Source organism: Triturus cristatus, chromosome 2_2 (assembly GCF_964204655.1).
Source record: "Triturus cristatus chromosome 2_2, aTriCri1.1, whole genome shotgun sequence".
NCBI lineage: Eukaryota > Metazoa > Chordata > Amphibia > Caudata > Salamandridae > Triturus > Triturus cristatus.
In genome coordinates, this window is record NC_140582.1 from 84,686,574 (window position 1) to 84,708,103 (window position 21,530).

Genomic DNA, 21,530 nt, shown 5'->3' on the forward strand with positions numbered 1-21,530 from the left:
AACTTAGTTATGTCCATCAGTGAACATTTTTGTAGACCATCTCAAACTGTTCCAACTAGACAGAAGGATGTGCCACGGTATAATAGGAACTGCAAGACTGCTAGGTCAAATTTAATCACTGCTGTAAAGAGTGGCAGTAGTATTGCCACAGCAGAGGGAAGGAGGGCATACAATAGAGCACAGATGTTTGCTAGGAGAAATTGGGAGGAAGATCATTGGCGCAAATTAGCTAGAGCATCCACACTGAAAGAAAGTCAATCCTTTTGGCACTTGTTGTCAAAAGGGGTATCATACATTGTCAAAGAAGGTGATTTTTTCTTCCAACCTCATATTTGAGAACAGCATTTTTCTAATCTAATTTATATTCATTGGATAATGGGGAAATGGGATCTGACATTGGTAGGGAGGAGCACAATAACCATCAGGAAAAAGATAAACCGGACTTAGTAACCTTCTCCCTAGCTTAAACTATAGCTGTTATTGGAAGCATGGAAAGGGGAACTTGACAGAATCCATGAAGACTTGTACTGTTCAGAGCTGAACATCTGGGGCTACATCCTTGATATAGTGTCTAATGCCGAAAAAACATCTGGTGACTAGGCCACAATGTCTGCACATCTATCTATAGTTATTGGATATAGTCAAACCATTAATTTGCAAACTTTGTACACTTCGTTGTGCTATCGTGCTTCGCACCAAGCCACCTTTGCTGCAATTTTGGCCACCCTTTGAAGCCTGAGTGTGTGCCCAATGTACAAAACAAAAAATTGCACTCAAGCACACACAATTCCAATCACAAGATAAGTCTCCTGTTTGTAGCCCGTTATTAATTCCTGTCCACGCAAATTAGGGTATTCCACAAGGTCTTTTTACTCCAAATGCAGATTCCCATACAGTGCTGTTCAACAATGCTGCAGTCTCTAATGTCATAGCTTGTGGTGAAGAAATGCCAGGTACATGGTAGTGTGTCGAAATATTACGAATTTACAAAAAAGGGGATTAAGGAGACCCTATGAACTACAGGCCCATTAGCCTGATAGATACTGCACAAAATGTTTTTAGCAAACAGGTTCTGGTACAGATACAAACTTGGCTAGAGGACAGCAGGGTATGATCACACTTGCAAGCAGGTTTCAGAGCACATACCAGCACTCTTGATCAAGAGTTTTGTTTTTTTATAGATTATTTGTAAGTTTGTAGTAATTGGTAAGGGGCATCTCTTTGTTGTTTTTGTAGATCTGAAGTCAGCCTTTGACCTAATACCACGGGATAAATTGTGGGCTGCCTTGAGGGACCAGGGGATGCCACCAGATCTATTACAACTTTGAATTCACTTGTATCAAGGACATTTTGCACAAGTAAGATGGGGCAAGGGTGGAGAGTTAACAAAGAAAATTCATGTTCTAAGAGGGGGTTCACCAAAGCTGTGTATTGGCCCAGACTCTTTTTACTTTATACATAAATGAGCTACTTGATGTACTTTTCAACTGTGGAGGTGATCCCCACAAACTAGGAGGCCAATTAAGACCAGTGCTTCTCTTTGCCGATGATACGCTGCTGAGATCAAAAACACCAATGGGCCTGCAGAATATTTTAAATAGGTTTTCAGATACTTGTGATAAGTATGGCTTGGAGATTAACAGCCAGAAAACTAAATTTATGACCATAAACTCACACTGAACATTTAAAGGAATTTTAGAACAAGTCACGGCCTTTAATTATCTGGGGGTCAGATTGACTAGTAATTTTGCATGGTCAGCCCAGATTTTTAAAAAGCCAAATATCATTGCAGCATGTAGGGCTGGCGATTTAATAAAAAAAAAAAAAAAGATCTGCATTCTGCCCCATCTCTCCCGCATAAGAAATATATCATGCTAGATGGTTGGGTGCTTCCCTATATGGGGCAGAATTATGGGGCCTGGATCAGATCACAGGATTGGAACTGGTAGAGAATAAATTTATAAGATTAATTTTAAATATACCACAGAATGCACCACGTGTGCCGTTATGCATAGACCTTGGACATACCCTCTGGTTTAGGAACTTCAAATAATGGCTGTTTAAACTGGACTTAAGTGAAGTATGGGAGAAACCAGAGTCTATGACAAAAGATTCAGTATTAATCCTAAAGTGGCGATTTGGGGATTATAAACAGGGCACCCTCTCCAATTTTTCTGCAAATGGCACTTTAACTAAGAGGTTCTTGGATGTTAAAAGCACCTTAGCATTTGAGATCTTTATAAATCAGTTAGAACTCTCGCTTGCATGATCACTGTACCAACAATCTAGATATGGAACCCTCCTAGTGAGTTCTGTAACAAGGAAATGGAAGAAGTGCACTTTACCACCACTCCGTCCAGTGTGTAGACATAGTAATACATTTGTAGAACATTTTATGTTTTTCTGCTTTGCATATGCAAAGAGAATAAGAAAATGGATTGTTCCAGCATATCGGTTAATGTCTATCTCTCGCCTTATTGAAGCTATGCGAATTTTAAAATCTCATAATACGGAATGGGTTTGCAACCACGAAAAATGTTTTGCTATGTAACAATCACATTTTAGGAATTGATAAAGTTTTATCGACTCCTAAAATCGGATTTCAACTCAATAACGATTGATTATTTGTAAGGGTTCCCTTCCAAATACCACAGTCATATGAGATGTATTAATGTTATATAACCGGAATGAGTTCGCAAAATATAAAAAACTACAGACTCCTGTGTTGGGGTGGTGAGCCATTCGCAAAATGAACAGGTTCCATTGGAAACCCTTCCCCTTGTGAATTTGAGAAAAGATTTAAAAAGAAAACTTTTTTGGAAAGCAATCCTGTTTCTATTAATGAAATTGGTCGCGTTAAAAATTAAATGGAGCCGTGTGTCTTTAAATGAAAATGGGTCGCATGAAGAAAACCAAAAATCTTAAACTCCAGTAGGCATTAGATAGGTGTGTTCCAAAAATCCTTCTTTATTTATAGGTGATCACAGATATGATGGTCTGCTGACCCTGGCAGGCCATCATTCCTGTGATGGCCAACCAATCGGTTGTGAATTTCAATTTGCAACTTCCAAATTACTATTCATGAAGTGCCCAACTCTGAATCAGAATTTTATGAACTGATCTATTAGTAAATGTGTCTGTTTGTAAAATTCTTTACTGGTCGCATGAATACTGGCCACTGATTTCGACCAGTTTTTTGTGAACAGTATTTTGTACACCTAGCTCCTAGTTTCATCCACAGAAATGTTGGAAGTTTAATAATTGCACACGGTTCTGCCTTGGTCATAATGGAGCATAGACACAATTTTAGACAAAACACTGTTTTTTAATAAAGAAATTAAAAAACGCAAATCAATTCTAAGCACTTTAAATAACAAATGGTACTGCTATAGTTTTTTTTATAACACTAACAATCCTAAATTAACCTTTGTTTAAACACCTATAGTGTTTGCATGTAAGGGAATACAAGGACAGAAAGAGCTTGTGGGGCCTTTTCTCTCGGTCCTGGAGCAGTAGGTTGTTACTGGGCAGTATCCACAGCTGTTTGGCAGAATTTCCCAAATATGTTTAAATATCACTTGGATAACCTAGGCACTCTTTGGGTACACTTGGCTCTCCAAGGTTAGCGATAGTGAACTGTCAAGGCCAAGTTCAGGAGGTGAGAAAGAGGATGTAAACTAAGATGCAGTACAACACTATGCGCAATTGATAAATTCTGTATTTTGTTTGATCTATATCTCTTTAAGTGACTAGAAGCCTAATTGTAAGGTGCGAAATGAAGCCCCAAAAATGTGCACCCATGACTCATAGCCCTCCATGACCATTTTGTTCCTGCTTACCATCCCCTGGCAACAGCAACGCATCCCTCTGTCCCGCTCCAGACCATACTTTTGGACCCCTGATACACTGTTTGCTAGTTCCTATTCTGGATTCCCCACTGAGATGTCCCCCAACCTTGACTGTACTCCGTTCCACCTCTCTTAATGAGCAACCCACTTCTCTCCCAGTACCGAAGGGAACCGACCATATCCTGACACCGCTCACTCACTAGCTGCTCTGTGCCGACATGGACGAGGCTTTCCATGTTCCTGATAGTAGATCGAGCCCCGGTATACCTGGATCACCACATCAGCCCCCATTTCCCCCAGGCCTGCGGCGCCTATATTAGATGAGGAGGAGGGGAATCTTGCAGTTTATGGAACCCAGTCTCATCAGGCCAGACAGAACTGCAGTGTGGCCTAGTATTAGCATCAACATTGCTCCAATGGGGTCTGTGGTTGAGTTGTATGGCATGACAGGAAAGTCAACTGACCACCAGTGACAGCGGAGGCAGCATCATGCATTCCTAACGACGACATCCTAGGATTGACCTCTTGTCCCACCCTTAGTGCCTCAACAGCCTTTTATATCCTGAAAGGTGGCTAGTGGAAGGCAAGAAGTGGAAAATACAGACAGTAAATATGGTTCTTAGAGTCCAGGTCGCTCCCTGTCCCTGCCGATGTCTTCATTACCCTGAGCCCAGGATACCATGGGGCGTGCCATGGTGCCAAAGGGCAGCCAGGGGTATCAGCAACAACAGTGGTTACCTATAACTGACGCCTGTTAACTCGAAGGTGAGAAACCTAGCCTACTTATGAAACATGTATCAATGGACACTGTAGTGCTTTAGAAAGAACAAATCCTCAGTTGGCACATGGGGCAGATGCAGTGTTGGCACAACACCAGGCGCTACAGGCGCTTTGACAGCTGACAATATTTTCAGGCTGACCTGGTGTGTGCAGTTCACGTTGTTACACTTATTAGCCCATAGATCTGAGCCCTGGCACTGAGTAAACTCTTTGACGTCTCACCTCGTCTGACTGTTGTCAATTCCCCTGAATTTATTTTATGTAAAAGCAGATAAAGCAGATATTGTAATATTTGTTTTGGTGTTCTCACTTTCAGTCCTCAGAGCAAAAAAAAAAAAAGTAAGAACTTTAATTTTGAACAATCGCCTCAGAATCTTTTCAATTATCTCGACCCTTTGACGAAGTGGTACTGAAGGTGTAACATTTACTAGTACATTGACTTCAGATGCGCGTTCTCGTGTTCATGCCCACGATGAGTGACGTAAAATCCTCTGGGCCTACTTTGCCAAGAGGGTTCTTCCATGCTGTGTGGCTGCCGGAAAGAGTACAATGAGGTCTTTTTGTGTTTTCAGCGGAATCCTCCACACAGTGTTACCTGCACCAGGCGTTCTTCCACTGGTACACATTATTCCACAGCAGGCAGCAGTACTCCAGGGTAATTTCCGCATAAAGAACATGGGAAACGGACTGCAAACACGACTGGAAATTGTTTTCTCAGGAGAAACCCCTGGTTTCAGTCGACTTCCTGTTATGCTTCTCGTTTCTATCCACACGTCTGTGTTAGTCATGGCGACGCACACAGTGCTAGAGACGGATTTAGAAAGCACCTCAAATTTGAGAGGTTCAAAGTGAATGTCGTAATTCCTACTTTACCTACATTTTTTTTGCCTTCTAGTTAAAAGTGCTGTTTTGTTATGGCTAGAAACACGTGAATTTCCCCTGAGGTTGTGACTCCTTTCTTTTGCTCTAGGATGAAGAGCTGGCCCGCCAGCTGGTGGAGCTGGGCTACAGAGGTAGCGGCGAGGTGCTGAAACGAGAGGAATTCGAGGCGAGGAAGGCGGCTGCGGAGGCGGCGCGCCTCTCCCAGAGGACTCAAGAGAAGTAAGTCACGGACTCATGCTCCGACTTTTATTTGCCCAAATGGCCACCGGTCATGCCTTTCCATAACGTGACGCACCATTCCGAGTGCTGAGGACCGTTTATTTTTAGCCTTCCCAATTCTGGGTGTGTCAAGTACCCACTGGGCCACTGACATCACAGACACGTACACTTAGCAGGTCACAGAGAACCTGAACTCACTGGATGCAGGAACACATTTTAACACAATAATGTGAAGGTTCGTTTTTTCCTCCGTTGAGCTTTTTCCTCCGTTGAGCTTCAAGTGTATCTCGTTTTTAATTATGAATGCATTATATCAGAAAGTGGAATCTGTGAACAAATGATCCATAAAAGTCAATAAAATGCATTAAAACACAAGCAACCACTAACCAGGTTAGAAGCTTGCGCAGATCACTTGACTGTTGTGATACAAATGGACTATCCCCTGCGGTGTAACACAAAATGACAGGAGCCGCCTACAAAATGTGGTTAGATGACCTGAAATTTCCATCATCTGCTATGTAACTCTCAACACTGAGCAATCTCTTAGGACTTCTAACCATGCACAAAGATTTGGGGGCATATCAACAAGGGCTTTATCTCTGCTTTTTTGGCTTTAAAAGCCAAAAAAGCAGAGATAAAACTAGCGCCCTATCAACAACAGGGTGCTAACATGCAAATTCGCATGTTAGCACCCTTTTACTCTACGCTTCCCCTTGCACCTCTAATGAGATGCAAAGGGGGCGTTCCAGAGTAAAATAATAGGAGAAATGTCGCTAAGCGACATTTCTCCTATTATCTAGAATGTCGCTAACCCTGTTAGAGACAAAAAAAGCAGCGCTAACCGCGGTTAACGCTGCTTTTTTACGTCTGGTATTTTTCAGACTTAGCCATGATATCCTATGGAAGGAGGATATCATGGCTAAGTTTGTCTGTCCCTATCAACAAGGTAACGTGTGATTATCGCTGGGTTTCCCAGCGATAATCTCACGTTAGCCTGTTAGCGTGTAGATTTTTATCGCTATTGAGATAAGCGTTGCTAATAGCACGCTATCTCAGCGATAAAAATTCACGCTAGCCGGCGATAATTATCCTCACGCTAAGAGCGCTGAGCGATAATTATCGCCGGTTGTTGTTGATATGCCCCTTTTACTCTACGCTTCCCCTTGCATCTCTAATGAGATGCAAAGGGGGCGTTCCAGAGTAAAATAATAGGAGAAATGTCGCTAAGCGACATTTCTCCTATTATCAAGAATGTCGCTAACCCTGTTAGAGACAAAAAAAGCAGCGCTAACCGCGGTTAACGCTGCTTTTTTACATCTGGTATTTTTTAGACTTAGCCATGATATCCTATGGAAGGAGGATATCATGGCTAAGTTTGTCTGTCCCTATCAACAAGGTAACATGAGATTATCGCTGGGTTTCCAGCGATAATCTCACGTTAGCCTGTTAGCGCTAGGATTTTTATCGCTATTGAGATAAGCGTTGCTAATAGCACGCTAACTCAGCGATAAAAATTCACGCTAGCCGGCGATAATTATCCTGGCGCTAAGTGCGCTTAGAGATAATTATCGCCGGTTGTTGTTGATATGCCCCTTGATTGGTTGGCCTGCCCCGTACCACAGGGGCTCCGGATTTGCTGACTACTACAGAAGTGCCGTCTTAAAGCATGGGCACGCCGGGCAGTTGCCTGGGGGCCCACGAGCATAGGGGCCGCATGCAGACTAGAATTTAACACTGATTTTCAGTTAAACATTTTTATTCCTCTGAGTGGTTGTGTAGGCAGGGCCCAGGGCGCTGCGTGCCCAGGGGCCTATAATGCTGTTAAGACGGCCATGATACAGTGCTCCAAGAGTTGTCTATTTGTGGCACTAAAGAGCCCCCCAATCAAACGTCTTTATAGTCAACTTCTTGATACTAGAGACCCATTGTAGTCCTTGTGTTTTGTATTTGATAACAGTATTTGTGCAGTAACATTACGCAGAGAGGACAAGCACGTCTTACCAAAAGACACTCCTTTTGAAGGTAGACACGTTTTTGTTTTTCATTTTCATAAACGTCACAGTTTTGTGTCATCTTTGTGTGTTCTTACTTACAGCTGCTGGGTGCAGTCATTTGCAGTTATTTTCATGACACAAAGTCAAATGCCCCATTATTAGAATTTGTTGCCCCACTCGCACAGTCTCCACCATATTTTTCTCACCACCGGTTTGAGCCATGCCTCAAAATGGGGTTCACCAAGAAAAAGTTGCAGTGATAATGTCATGGAAAGATTAGGAGAGGACTAGCACGCAACCATTCATGCACGCTTGCCTGTCTACATTTGCCTGGAATTTTTAGTGGCTTTTGTTGGCGAGATATTTATGGTATTGTGAAGGTATTAACAAACTGCAATATGGAACATGAATTGAGAACTAAGTATTTTAGTGGCAGTTTTTCACATGTAAAGCTGTTCACAATATTTAATAGAAAAATGGTGTGAGATGCCAAAGAACATTTATATGATTTCCCGAATCTTAATATTAAATTACATTAAAAAAATTGGTCGAAACAAGTAATAATCTAAAATTACTCACAGTTTGCTTGTGACTGAACGCTGTCACTCTTTTGGTAGTATACACTGGTAGCATTCTGCCTTTACCCCTACATTTTAAGGGGTGATATCAATGTTAGATATGTCTGTCCCAACTTTTGATTGATGTTTGTATTGTAGATACATAATGTCTTTATTTTCATTTGCGCCATCGCAGTTGGATGTGACTGATTCTAAAATGTATTTGTTCATCTTAGCTGCCTTCCGGTATAAGGCTCAATACATAGGTCAAGAGGTGGTACACTTAAGTGGAGTTACTTGGGTTCAGTTTTCAAACCACTTCTAGATATCTGTAGTATCTGTGGATTTTGAGGTTTGTCTCATTTGTGCAAGTATACAACAAACTCCTAATTTGGGATATCCTATGACATCCTAAGATTTAGGGAACCGGATATCTGAAGAGGAAGCTGAACGGCTGCTTGACAGTATTCACCAGCTATTAGAGTTTTCGGATCACTCTGCCAAGCTCTGTTCTTAATAGAACATATGGAAAACTACAGATGGACCTATACATTAAATGGACCATAGTATCACCAGTATATTGAGGTGAGCTCTAGTTATATATCCGTAGACCCCTATATATCTCTGGGAACCCCAAATTAGAATGAGGGCCATGATATCTACGAATACTGAATTTACCAAGTCACAAGGCACCCTCTCAATCAGAACTTCAGTTAAAATGTTGGAGCAGAAGTCATAAAATTAATTGTCTCATAGGTCATTGTATTTTTCCACAGTAGACCAGAGCTATTTCAGAGAGTTGTGCAAGGAGGTCAAGGTGTTCAAATTTGTTTTATGAAAAATAAGAATGTAATTATGAATCGCTCAGAAAAGGGGATAGAGTGCAGATATAATATCCACATTTAAAAATATTGAAAGTAGAAATTTAGTAAAACACATTCAGATATTCCAGTAAAAGGCTGACTTTCAAACAAGGCCTAATGAAAAATGCTTGTTGGAGAGTGTGGGGCAAAATATGTATCCAAATTCAAAATCTCCTAATAAAGACATATCGGAATAATCAAGGTGGAAGAGACATTACTGAAGTAGAAAGTAAGTGGAGTCTGCTATGTTTCATCATGTTTGGAAATTGTCAGACCCAGTCCTGGTTGTCTTAATGCGATCTCATTGTCCATCTAAGTGTCTTTCTATCCTCAAAACTTGTGCGGGTCTTTCTTCAAGTTCGGCCTTGGAGATGGTGAGTGTGGACGAGATATAAGCTTTACTTGCACACCATTTCTGTATATTGACCATCATTAGTAATGAGCAAACACCTTCTTTGTAAATTCAAGGCCAGTCGGTATAATTCCCACAAACACAGGATTTTAGGTCCTTCCAGATTGGAGCAATCTTAATGGATGTTTTAATAGAAGATTGGCAAAGCGCGATATACTGGATGTTTAGTGAGAGTCCAGTCAATCAGGGAAAATTGTGAAAGTAGACAGACCCTATAATATAGATGAACTTTGGCAAGAGATGGCACACCAGCAGTTAGCTGCGACCGCCAGCTGACATGGTATAGCTTAGGAAAAGTAGGGGAAGCTGAGGATGTATTTGGTGTACAAAGTAGCAGAGTGTTTCTCGTTACTCCGCACTTGTAGGTATTATAAAATGTAAGCCTGAAAGTAGGATAATTAGGGATCCTTCTCCCAGACAACGGGATGGTTAGGAATATACCAGAAAAGGTATGTCCTGTGAGACATGCAAAGCAGAAAAAGAATAGACAAGTACAACTCAGACCAGCAGCAATACGATCCAATTGATATGGTCTGGGACTACTGAACTTCCCCCTCCCCCGCCCTGCGCATAACCACATTTACTAATGATGGACATGAGAAGAAAGTTTCTTTGGAGGCGGGGGTCGTACAACCCCCGGCCGTATTTATTAAAATATGAAAACAAAATTAAAATTGAAATAAACAATATTTACACAATTTACGCAGAAACATAACACGACATTTGATTACAATTCATATGCACAGATATCAGATGGCTAACCTTAACATATTTCTAATACATAGTTTTCCTATCCGAATCTAACATCTGTATCATAATCATACATTAATTACTTTCTGGTATCCTATTTAGGCCTACAGCAAGGTCGCTAACCGGTGTCAGATCCTTATCAATTAGCCACGCCCTCCCGTAGGAGTTGCGCATTCGCAGAGGGCCCGCTTAGCGAGAGGGTACTTCCCCCCCCGTTACCCCCATACGTTCCCTGAACTCCATTAAATTTGGGGGCTCTTGCACTCTGCGCCATTTAGTGACGTCCATGCCAGTGCGGGGTGGCCAACCAGCCTAAAGAAAGCGTGACTCCCCCCTTTCCCCGCACCCATCCAGCCAACCGGATGTACCACCCCTGGAGTTATAGGAGGGACCCCTTGTCCCTCCCCCTGGGCGACCCCATCCGAGAATGGCGCCGCCCCCTAAGGACCTTAAATTTACTGCTCATCAGTCATGACCTTACCGCCTGACCAAGGAATATCAATAAATACGACGATTGATGACCTGTAAATGGGAAAACGCCTAAGGAACAAAGCCCTACCGTCTACTTCATTGCACAATGACCATATTGCTTCAGGGGATGGTGGGTGGGCAAACAAATGTTAGCAGCCTCCTAGAGGCTGCGTGCAGTATGCCTGAGAGCGCGGGACAAAGAGTCAGAGTCCCGCGCTCCCCGGCCTTTTATTATTCCTACTGAGGGCAGGCCAGTTCTAACCGGCCTGCCCCCTGCCCCCCCCCCTCGACCTGGAAGCGCCTTAATCGCTTCCGGGCAGAGGGATCGCCCCCGCCAGCCAATCCCCGCCGCGGCGTGCCCACTGCGTCATACTGACGCGGTGGAACGCGCCGGGCCGGGCGAGCAGGCGAGGGGGGGAGGGGGTCGGTGCACCGCCATATATCTGCGGCAGGGCCGATACCGGCCCTGCCTTTCCCTATGGTCTGGGACTACCGAACTTCCCCCTCCCCCGCCCAGCGCATAACCACATTTAATAATGATGGACATGAGAAGGGAGTTTCTTTGGAGGCGGGGGCCGTACAACCCCCAGCCGTATTTATTAAAATATGAAAACAAAATTAAAATTGAAATAAACAATATTTACACAATTTACGCAGAAACATAACACGACATTTGATTACAATTCATATGCACAGATATCAGATGGCTAACCTTAACATATTTCTAATACATAGTTTTCCTATCCGAATCTAACATCGGGATCATAATCATACATTAATTACTTTCTGCGTATCCTATTTGAGCCTACGGCAAGGTCGCTAACCGGTGTCAGATCCTTATCAATTAGCCACGCCCTCCCGTAGGAGTTGCGCATGCGCGGAGGGCCCGCTTACCGAGAGGGTACTTCCCCCCCCGGTTAACCCCATACGTTCCCTGAACTCCATTAAATTTGGGGGCTCTTGCACTCTGCGCCATTTAGTGACGTCCATGCTTGTGCGGGGTGGCCAACCAGCCTAAAGAAAGCGTGACTCCCCCCTTTCCCCGCACCCATCCAACCAACCGGATGTACCGCCCCTGGAGTTATAGGAGAGACCCCTTGTCCCTCCCCCTGGGCGACCCCATCCGAGAATGGCGCCGCCCCCTAAGGACCTTAAATATACTGCTCACCAGTCATGACCTTACCGCCTGACCAAGGAATAGCAATAAATACGACGATTGATGACCTGTAAACAGGAAAACGCCTAAGGAACAAAACCCTACCGTCAACTTCATTGCACAATGACCATATTGCTACAGGGGATGGTGGGTGGGCAAACAAAAGTTAGCAGCCTCCTAGAGGCTGCGTGCAGTATGCCTGAGAGCGCGGGACAAAGAGTCCGAGTCCCGCGCTCCCCGGCCTTTTATTATTCCTACTGGGGGCAGGCCAGTTCTAACTGGCCCGCCCCCCTGCCCCCCCCTCGACCCGGAAGTGCCTTAATCGCTTCCGGGCCGAGGGATCGCCCCCGCTAGCCAATCCCCGCCGCGGCGTGCCCACCGCATCATACTAACGCGGTGGAACGCGCCGGGCGAGCAGGCGAGGGGGGGAGGGGGTCGGTGCCCCGCCATATCTGCGGCAGGGCCGATACCGGCCCCGCCTTTCCCTATGGTCTGGGACTACCGAACTTCCCCCTCCCCCGCCCTGCGCATAACCACATTTACTAATGATGGACATGAGAAGGGAGTTTCTTTGGAGGCGGGGGTCGTACAACCCCCAGCCGTATTTATTAAAATATGAAAACTAAATTAAAATTGAAATAAACAATATTTACACAATTTACGCAGAAACATAACACAACGTTTGATTACAATTCATATGCACAGATATCAGATGGCTAACCTTAACATATTTCTAATACATAGTTTTCCTATCCGAATCTAACATCTGGATCATAATCATACATTAATTACTTTCTGCGTATCCTATTTGAGCCTACGGCAAGGTCGCTAACCGGTGTCAGATCCTTATCAATTAGCCACGCCCTCCCGTAGGAGTTTCGCATGCGCAGAGGGCCCGCTTACCGAGAGGGTACTTTCCCCCCGGTTACCCCATACGTTCCCTGAACTCCATTAAATTTGGGGGCTCTTGCACTCTGCGCCATTTAGTGACGTCCATGCCAGTGCGGGGTGGCCAACCAGCCTAAAGAAAGCGTGACTCCCCCCTTTCCCCGCACCCATCCAGCCAACCGGATGTACCGCCCCTGGAGTTATAGGAGAGACCCCTTGTCCCTCCCCCTGGGCGACCCCATCCGAGAATGGCGCCGCCCCTAAGGACCTTAAATTTACTGCTCACCAGTCATGACCTTACCGCCTGACCAAGGAATAGCAATAAATACGACGATTGATGACCTGTAAACGGGAAAACGCCTAAGGAACAAAACCATACCGTCAACTTCATTGCACAATGAGCATATTGCTACAGGGGATGGTGGGTGGGCAAACAAAAGTTAGCAGCCTCCTAGAGGCTGTGTGCAGTATGCCTGAGAGCGCGGGACAAAGAGTCCGAGTCCCGCGCTCCCCGGCCTTTTATTATTCCTACTGGGGGCAGGCCAGTTCTAACTGGCCTGCCCCCTGCCCCCTGCCCCCCCTCGACCCGGAAGCGCCTTAATCGCTTCCGGGCCGAGGGATCGCCCCCGCCAGCCAATCCCCGCCGTGGCGCGCCCACCGCGTCATACTGACGCAGTGGAACGCGCCAGGCCGGGCGAGCAGGCGAGGGGGGGGAGGGGGTCGGTGCCCCGCCATATCTGCGGCAGGGCCGATACCGGCCCCGCCTTTCCCTATGGTCTGGGACTACCGAACTTCCCCCTCCCTCGCCCTGCGCATAACCACATTTACTAATGATGGACATGAGAAGGGAGTTTCTTTGGAGGCGGGGGTCGTACAACCCCCGGCCGTATTTATTAAAATATGAAAACAAAATTAAAATTGAAATAAACAATATTTACACAATTTACGCAGAAACATAACACGACATTTGATTACAATTCATAAGCACAGATATCAGATGGCTAACCTTAACATATTTCTAATACATAGTTTTCCTATCCGAATCTAACATCGGGATCATAATCATACATTTTACTTTCTGCGTATCCTATTTGAGCCTACGGCAAGGTCGCTAACCGGTGTCAGATCCTTATCAATTAGCCACGCCCTCCCATAGGAGTTGCGCATGCGCAGAGGGCCCGCTTACCGAGAGGGTACTTCCCCCTCGGTTACCCCATACGTTCCCTGAACTCCATTAAATTTGGGGGCTCTTGCACTCTGCGCCATTTAGTGACGTCCATGCCAGTGCGGGGTGGCCAACCAGCCTAAAGAAAGCGTGACTCCCCCCTTTCCCCGCACCCATCCAGCCAACCGGATGTACCGCCCCTGGAGTTATAGGAGAGACCCCTTGTCCCTCCCCCTGGGCGACCCCATCCGAGAATGGCGCCGCCCCCTAAGGACCTTAAATTTACTGCTCACCAGTCATGACCTTACCGCCACAGGCCAGCGTAGTTGCCCGACTATCTGGCCCCCCCCTCCTGTCACCCTGAAAGGTCATGCCCCGCCCTTACACTCCCTAGCCAAGCTATGACATTTTCTAACATTATTTCATTACCTAACCTAGTCAAGTGGACCCCGTCTTTTAAGAAGCACGGTTCCCCCCTGACACACCCATGTGCGATGATCTGTAATTGAGGGGATCTGAACAGTTTCCCTATTTTATTGTTGACCCTCCTTACCGAGTGATTCAACGCTTTCACAGAATTACCCCCCCTCCATTTAAATCTGGGTATCATCTGCGACCAAACTATGGTGCAGCCCTGGCACGCCTTAGCTAACCAGCCAACTTCGGAGATTATGTCCTCCATCAAGACCCTTCTGCCTAATGTTACCAAGTCATTCCCACCCAAATGCAAAATAACTATTGTGGGCGGAGGACTGTGTCTCTTCAGAAGACCCGTAATAAAACCCCTAAACTGACTAAGGCAAAGGCCCCCTTTTCCATGGAAAGATACTTTGAAACCATCCTGCTCAGCTCTTTGTCTGTAATTACCTGAAAGGAAAACAGATTTCATACGCCGTATATAAGAATGACCCACGACCCACACATTTTAGCAGCCTCCTAGAGGCTGCGTGCAGTATGCCTGAGAGCGCGGGACAAAGAGTCCGAGTCCCGCGCTCCCCGGCCTTTTATTATTCCTACTGGGGGCAGGCCAGTTCTAACCGGCCTGCCCCCTGTCCCCCTTCGACCCGGAAGCGCCTTAATCGCTTCCGGGCTGAGGGATCGACCCCGCCAGCCAATCCCCGCCACGGCGCGCCCAGACGCGGTGGAACACGCCAGGCCGGGCGAGCAGGAGAGGGGGGGGGAGGGGGTCGGTGCCCCGCCATATCTGCAGCAGGGCCGATACCGGCCCCGCCTTTCCCGAAGAGGAAGGCATCTGATTGAAAGCAATCCAAGCAAGGTGTAAATGAATTTAGGTGGCAATATATAACGACTCCAATAGCAGTTCGCGTTGAACGCCATCAGAGAGTATGAAGGGGAAGAGAGGAGACTATAGAAGAAAGTGACACAAAGTATTGAGGGATACATAATACGAAATCTCCTGTAGTGATGCATAAAAACCGTTTTTATACATTATAAAGTTACAAACTTGCCCCCTTTGTGGTGACCAGGTGTGTTTGTTCAGTGGAGCCTTAAACCAGTTTATTTAACCTAGGCTAGTCACTGGTTAGTTACTTAATATGAATTAAAGAGCAGGAGACGTGTTCTAGCAATAAAGTGTGCCCTGAGACAGATATATGCAGTCAAACTTTTTCAGTCTTTTCCATTTCCATTAGACCACGTGATCCGTGTCCAATCGTCCAATTCTCTATGAATACTTTTACAGAGGCATTCAGATGTTTCCCGAAAGCAGTATAGAATGCTTTGTACTCACTGTCCAGAGGGGAAAGAGTAATGTAACATTTTGAACTTCAGTGATTAATATTTTGGGATATATATTTGGGACATGGACAGTACGTTTTTGTCACTGTATGTGGTTTTTAATATGGGTTTTTAAAAAAGGTTTTCATTTTTCAACCTACCCATGTTAACATAAGAGCTACAGGCTATGTTGACTTTGCTAACTGTTTTCGATCTGCACGCATTCCAAGGTTTGCTATCATCAATGAAAGAATCAATGCATTTATCACTTGCGCTATCATAAACCTTCACTTAAAAAACAAGGCCCATCTCTGTAGGCTTCATGTAATTATTTGAAATATTCTATTAATAATTTACTTATTAAAGTGCTTTTGTCAAAAGTGCTGGTCAAAGCAAACACTACATACTTCTTTGAAATAAAAGCCTGCAATCAATCACAAGGTCAGAAGTTGATACTTTAACAATTCTTTGAAAGACCATAAGGATGATGCACTTTTAGTTGAAAGAGGAGGTCATGTCTTTGAAAGGGAGAAAGGGGAGCTCATGTCATAGAAAGGGGAGCTCATGTCAAAGAAAGGGGAGCTCACGTCATAGAAAGGGGAGCTCATGTCATAGAAAGGGGAGCTCATGTCATAGAAAAGGGAGCTCATGTCATAGAAAGGGGAGCTCATGTCAGCTCGTGTCATAGAAAAGGGAGCTCATGTCATAGAAAAGGGAGCTCATGTCATAGAAAAGGGAGCTCATGTCATAGAAAGAGGAGCTCATGTCATAGAAAGAGCAGCTCATGTCATAGAAAGGGGAGCTCATGTCAGCTCGTGTCATAGAAAAGGGAGCTCATGTCATAGAAAAGGGAGCTCATTTCATAGAAAGGGGAGCTCATGTCATAGAAAAGGGAGCTCATGTCATAGAAAGAGGAGCTCGTGTCATAGAAAAGGGAGCTCATGTCATAGAAAGGGGAGCTCATGTCATAGAAAAGGGAGCTCATGTCATAGAAAGGGGAGCTCATGTCAGCTCGTGTCATAGAAAAGGGAGCTCATGTCATAGAAAAGGGAGCTCATGTCATACAAAGAGGAGCTCATGTCATAGTTTAGGAACAAACAAGGTGAATGAATGAAAACGAGAAGCAGAGGCTGGTGATTAGGAAGTGATAAATTAAATAAGGAAGCTGTCAGGGAGAGAAGGCAGGGACAGATGATTCTAGTGGTAATTCTTAGCAAATCAATGCCAGGCATCTCAAAGACTGAATTGTGATCAAAAGACTACAGAGATAGGAGGTGGCTGTAAGCAGATTCAGGAGACAAGCAAGAGTAAAGGATATACAAATGTGATCAAAGTAATGGATGTATCGGTTTATTAGAAGGGGTCTTTTAGCTTGCGGAAATCCCTTTGGCTAGATTCTAGCAGAATGCACTTAACAACAGTCATAGAACAAAGTCAGTAGTTTGGGCCTGCTGTTATAGATTCTGTATACCTGCCAACTCACACGGTGCCCCCGTGTGACACACAATATCGGCTCCTATCACACGGTCTACTGGTGAGGAGCCGATATCATATGGTGACAGGAAAAACGAGCTGAAAACCACTGTAAATAGCGGTTTCCAGCTAGTTTCCTAGGCTTTGAACTGCTGATGTCCATTTGTGGGTCTGAAAACACCTCAAGACATGGGGACCAGCCTCAGCAAGCTTTTTTTGGAGAGGAGGGAGCTTGGGAGCGGGTGGGGTTTCAAAGTGCCTCGTAGTTGCTGCTTCTGGCATGAGGCCCCGCCCCCTCCAAGGCCCTACCCCTTCCTCACATGGTGAGATTGTTCTTCGAGTTGGCAGGTAGGATACTGTTGTACTTAATGCAAGATGGATTGAGACTGACAACAGCACTGAGACAAGTAAGAGTCGATACCACAGAATTATCATTTTTCTTACCTGATCGAAACAGAGACCAAGCCAAAGGTCACATGGTAAACAGATACAGGACTGCAACTGACAGTGGACCGAAATTGGAATGGAACTGAAAACCAGATGAAAAGGAGAACCAGAATTTACAACTCAAGAACATCAAGAGTACACTGTACCCAACAGGCCCGAAACACATAACGCCCTGTTCGTACATGGAAATTGGAAATAGGATTCAGCACAACGAACATTTTCATGGTGGATTAGAGTTAGTCCAGAGGGTCATGCAGGTAGTGCAAGGTGTTCATCAAAACTGCTATGAAAAAGATGAATGCAATTATGTCCCCAACAGGCACAGGAACAAATGATGCCCTCTTAGTACATGATATTAACCCAATATTTCAGAACAAGGTTTACCAGTTAATACACTCTCAGAAGAAAAAGGAACTGCTGCCTATTTAGAAAATACATGGTCAGAAACCCAACAGGGAAAACACAAACATTCCGTACATCAGGGTAGAAAGGAAATGCAGAAACAAGATGAGACTGTGAAGGAAGGAAGAAACAAACAAAGCACAATGCTGCACACGACAGACACAGGGCAGGGTAAAGAGACAAGCAGGAAACAGGATTCTTCTCAGGTTTTCAAAGATTCACCAGTGCAGGCCATTGGAGTTGGAAAGCAGGAGCTCCTAGGAATTACAGTTGAAGCATGAATTCTGAATGAAGAAGTCTGTTTTAAACCCCTCCATACAGCTCACAGCCACCCATGATGATTGTAACCCAAAACAGGTGTGAGCTAGCTGGAGCACAGTGAAAGTGAGACCAGATAAAGGCTGTTCTCCAGCTTTCTGTCTGATGGAGAGCATGGAGAATCCAGGAAGCAACGAGACAGAAGGAAACTCCGGAAATGGAACATGAGATGGATCATGTTTTAGAACATGTCAGGAATTCATGCATGGTAGCACAAGGGCATGCTGGAGGTGGTAGTGTGGCTTAAACGTATAATTGCATTCATTAAAAAGCTATCTTCCAGCTCTTGGGGTAAGGCATACAAGTACCATAATGCATCACTAGTTGGTAAATAAGCCTTTGAATCAATTCTGGACTGAATATAGTTTCAATTCTGGACTGAATATAGTTTCTAAGAGGATGAGGTAAGTTTGTGAATGAATACTGGAGTATAGCACAGGTTTCAAACTAGTGTTCATAATAGACGCTCTTCAAGGGTAGGATAGAAAAATCCTGAGAGAAGCAGGCGCAAAAGGTTTAGATGAGGTGTAAAGGAGAATCCAGAGAACATACAGGCATGCCAAGAAATAAATACATTAAAAGATCATGCTGAGAAAATCACATCTGACTTAAGAGAGAGAGGTAAGCCAGCAAAGCTGACGAAGAGCAGGAGGAAAGTGTGCCTGTTGAGAAATGGAAAACAAAAGGCATATTCACAAATTTTGAATACTCTGAAGAGCATCAATGAACAACAGTGAAAAAGAAGAACAATACAAAAGGTGAGACAGAACAGGAGTGAACCAAACATTTTGTAGATGAGAAAGAAATTATACTTTCCTCTGTATGTTACACAAGTGACGGTAGTAGACTTGTTAACAGACAAAATCCACTGCGGGAAAGTAAGAGAAGGCTGTGTTGGAGCCACAGCATGGAGGCCGCTCTCTTCATTTTCCTTTCTGTTTATTTTAGAATCCCTTTATCGGATATAAAATGCGACTACATTAATGCAAGATCATGCTGCTCGAAATAAAATGGGTGCTTCAAGAATTATATTAGTAATAATGAGATTTCTACAGTGCATAGCTAACTACTGAGTGGTGTCCCAGCGCTCGGAGTAATGATGATTACCGGTCAGGAACCGGGCATTACCTCCTCGTCTGTCTTACCGTTCCATTCCTGGGCTCACTTATAAGGAATGAAATGGGAAGACCAGGACTCGGAGTAATGATGATTACCGGTAAGTAACCGGGCATTACCTCCTCGTCCGTCTTACCGTTCCATTCCTGGGGTCACTTATAAGGAAGAAATGGGAAGACCAGGACTCATAGTAATGAAGATTAACGGTGAGTAACCGGGCAATACCTCCCCGTCCGTCTTACCGTTCCATTCCTGGGCTCACTTATAAGGAATGAAATGGGAAGACCAGGACTCTGAGTAATGAAGATTACCGGTAAGTAACCAGGCATTACCTCCTCGTCCGTCTTACCGTTCCATTCCTGAGATCACTTGTAAGGAATGGAACGGGAAGACCAGGACTCGGAGTAATGAAGATTACTGGTCAGTAACGAGGCATTACCTCCTTGTCCGTCTTACCGTTCCATTCCTGGGTTCACTTGTAAGGAATGGAACGGGAAGACCAGCATGCGGAGTAATGAAGATTACCGGTCAGTAACAAGGCTTTACCTCCTCATCCGTCTTCCTGATCTATTCCTGGGCTCACTTGTAAGGAATGAAATGGGAAGACCAGGACTAGGAGTGATGAAGATTACCGGAGAGTAACCGGGCATTACCTCCTCATCCGTCGTCCTGTTCCATTCCTGGGCTCACTTGTAAGGAATGGAATGGGAAGACCAGGACTCGGAGTGATGAAGATTACCAGTGAGTAACCAGGCATTACCTCCTCATCCGTCTTCCTGTTCTCCAGTATTGGGGTGTCTTTCATAGATTCACATGCTTGAATATTCCCCGTCGTCGGAGTGGGAGTCCCACGGTAAATAAAAATAGCAATATATATAGTCATAATATACATAAATAATCACATAAATAGAGCTATGCAGGTGTAAAAACACCAAGAATGTACCTATATGAAATCTCCATAGGGATACATGGAGAGAGAAAAAAAAAGACATTTGTAGTCTATCTCTGTCATTATCTTGGTCCAAACTACAGCCAATCAGGCGCCAGCACCTCTCCAGAACCTTCTCCTCAGAGTTCCTGACCTCAGATTTTCTACCGCACGTCGTGTGACAGGGAGTCTCCCTGAGCTCTGCTCAGTTTTTGTCTGTCAGAATGTCTTCAAGTAAGAAATCTTTGTTTAGACCTTGTTCTTCGTGTGGAAAACTGCGTTTATTCTCTGAGGACCCACACAGTAAGTGTATTTACTGTTTGTACCCAGATCATGAGGTGGCAAAATGTAAATTTTGTAGAACCTTTTCTACAAAGACTTTGAAGGACAGGGAAGGCCGACTCTTATTGTGGCTACAGAGACTGAAAGATAAGGAGGATCCAGTTTCTGATATTGAAAGCTTTATTTCTGGCCGTTCCCAGACAGCCTCAAAGCGCAGTAGTGTGCAGGAGTTGCCATCTCCCTTCCTGAAGAAAAAGAAACTGTCTTTGGCTCTGACATCTGCCACATCTGCTGACTCACCTACTGCTTTGTCGCCTTCGAGACCTAGTTCTCAGGCTGTTGAGGCGTCTACTTCCCAGTTTTCTGGAAAAAGACTGGCCGCCTCGTCGACGATGCTTCCGACGACGAAATCTGCAGTGTCCGGCTCGTCGACGGTGACTCTGACGATGACATCAGCAGCGTGTTCGTCGACGATTGTCCCGTCGACGTTATCCTCGTCGACGGTAACCATCAGTACCACAAGGTCGGTGACTTCTATATTGCCCATTACATCGTCGTCGACGAAGAAGGAAAAGGTTCCGTCGACGATGACTTCGTCGTCGACGAAGAGTGTGAGATCGACTTCGTCGTCGATCTCGTCGACGGCTACTCCGTCGACGAAGAGGAAGAAGATTCCGACGGCGGCTCCGTCGACGACAGCTCCGTCGACGACGGCTCCGTCGACGATGAGTTTGTCGGCTCAAATTTCGTCGACGAGTGTTCCGTCGACCACCGTTCCATCGACGGTAGCTCCGTCGACGAGGCCCTCTCCGAAAACGTCCTCGGTGACTACCATGCAGCCG

The 21,530-nt window shown here is 45.0% G+C and overlaps 1 protein-coding gene across 1 annotated transcript in view; it reads left to right on the forward strand.

The window, feature by feature from the left end:
* Positions 1-21,530, forward strand: part of CFAP299 (cilia and flagella associated protein 299) — a 1,600,143-nt gene that overhangs the window by 143,366 nt on the left and 1,435,247 nt on the right. The window contains exon 2 of the mRNA XM_085643208.1: positions 5,599-5,729. Coding sequence (XP_085499334.1) covers positions 5,599-5,729 — 131 coding nt within the window. The remainder of the gene's footprint in view (positions 1-5,598; positions 5,730-21,530) is intronic.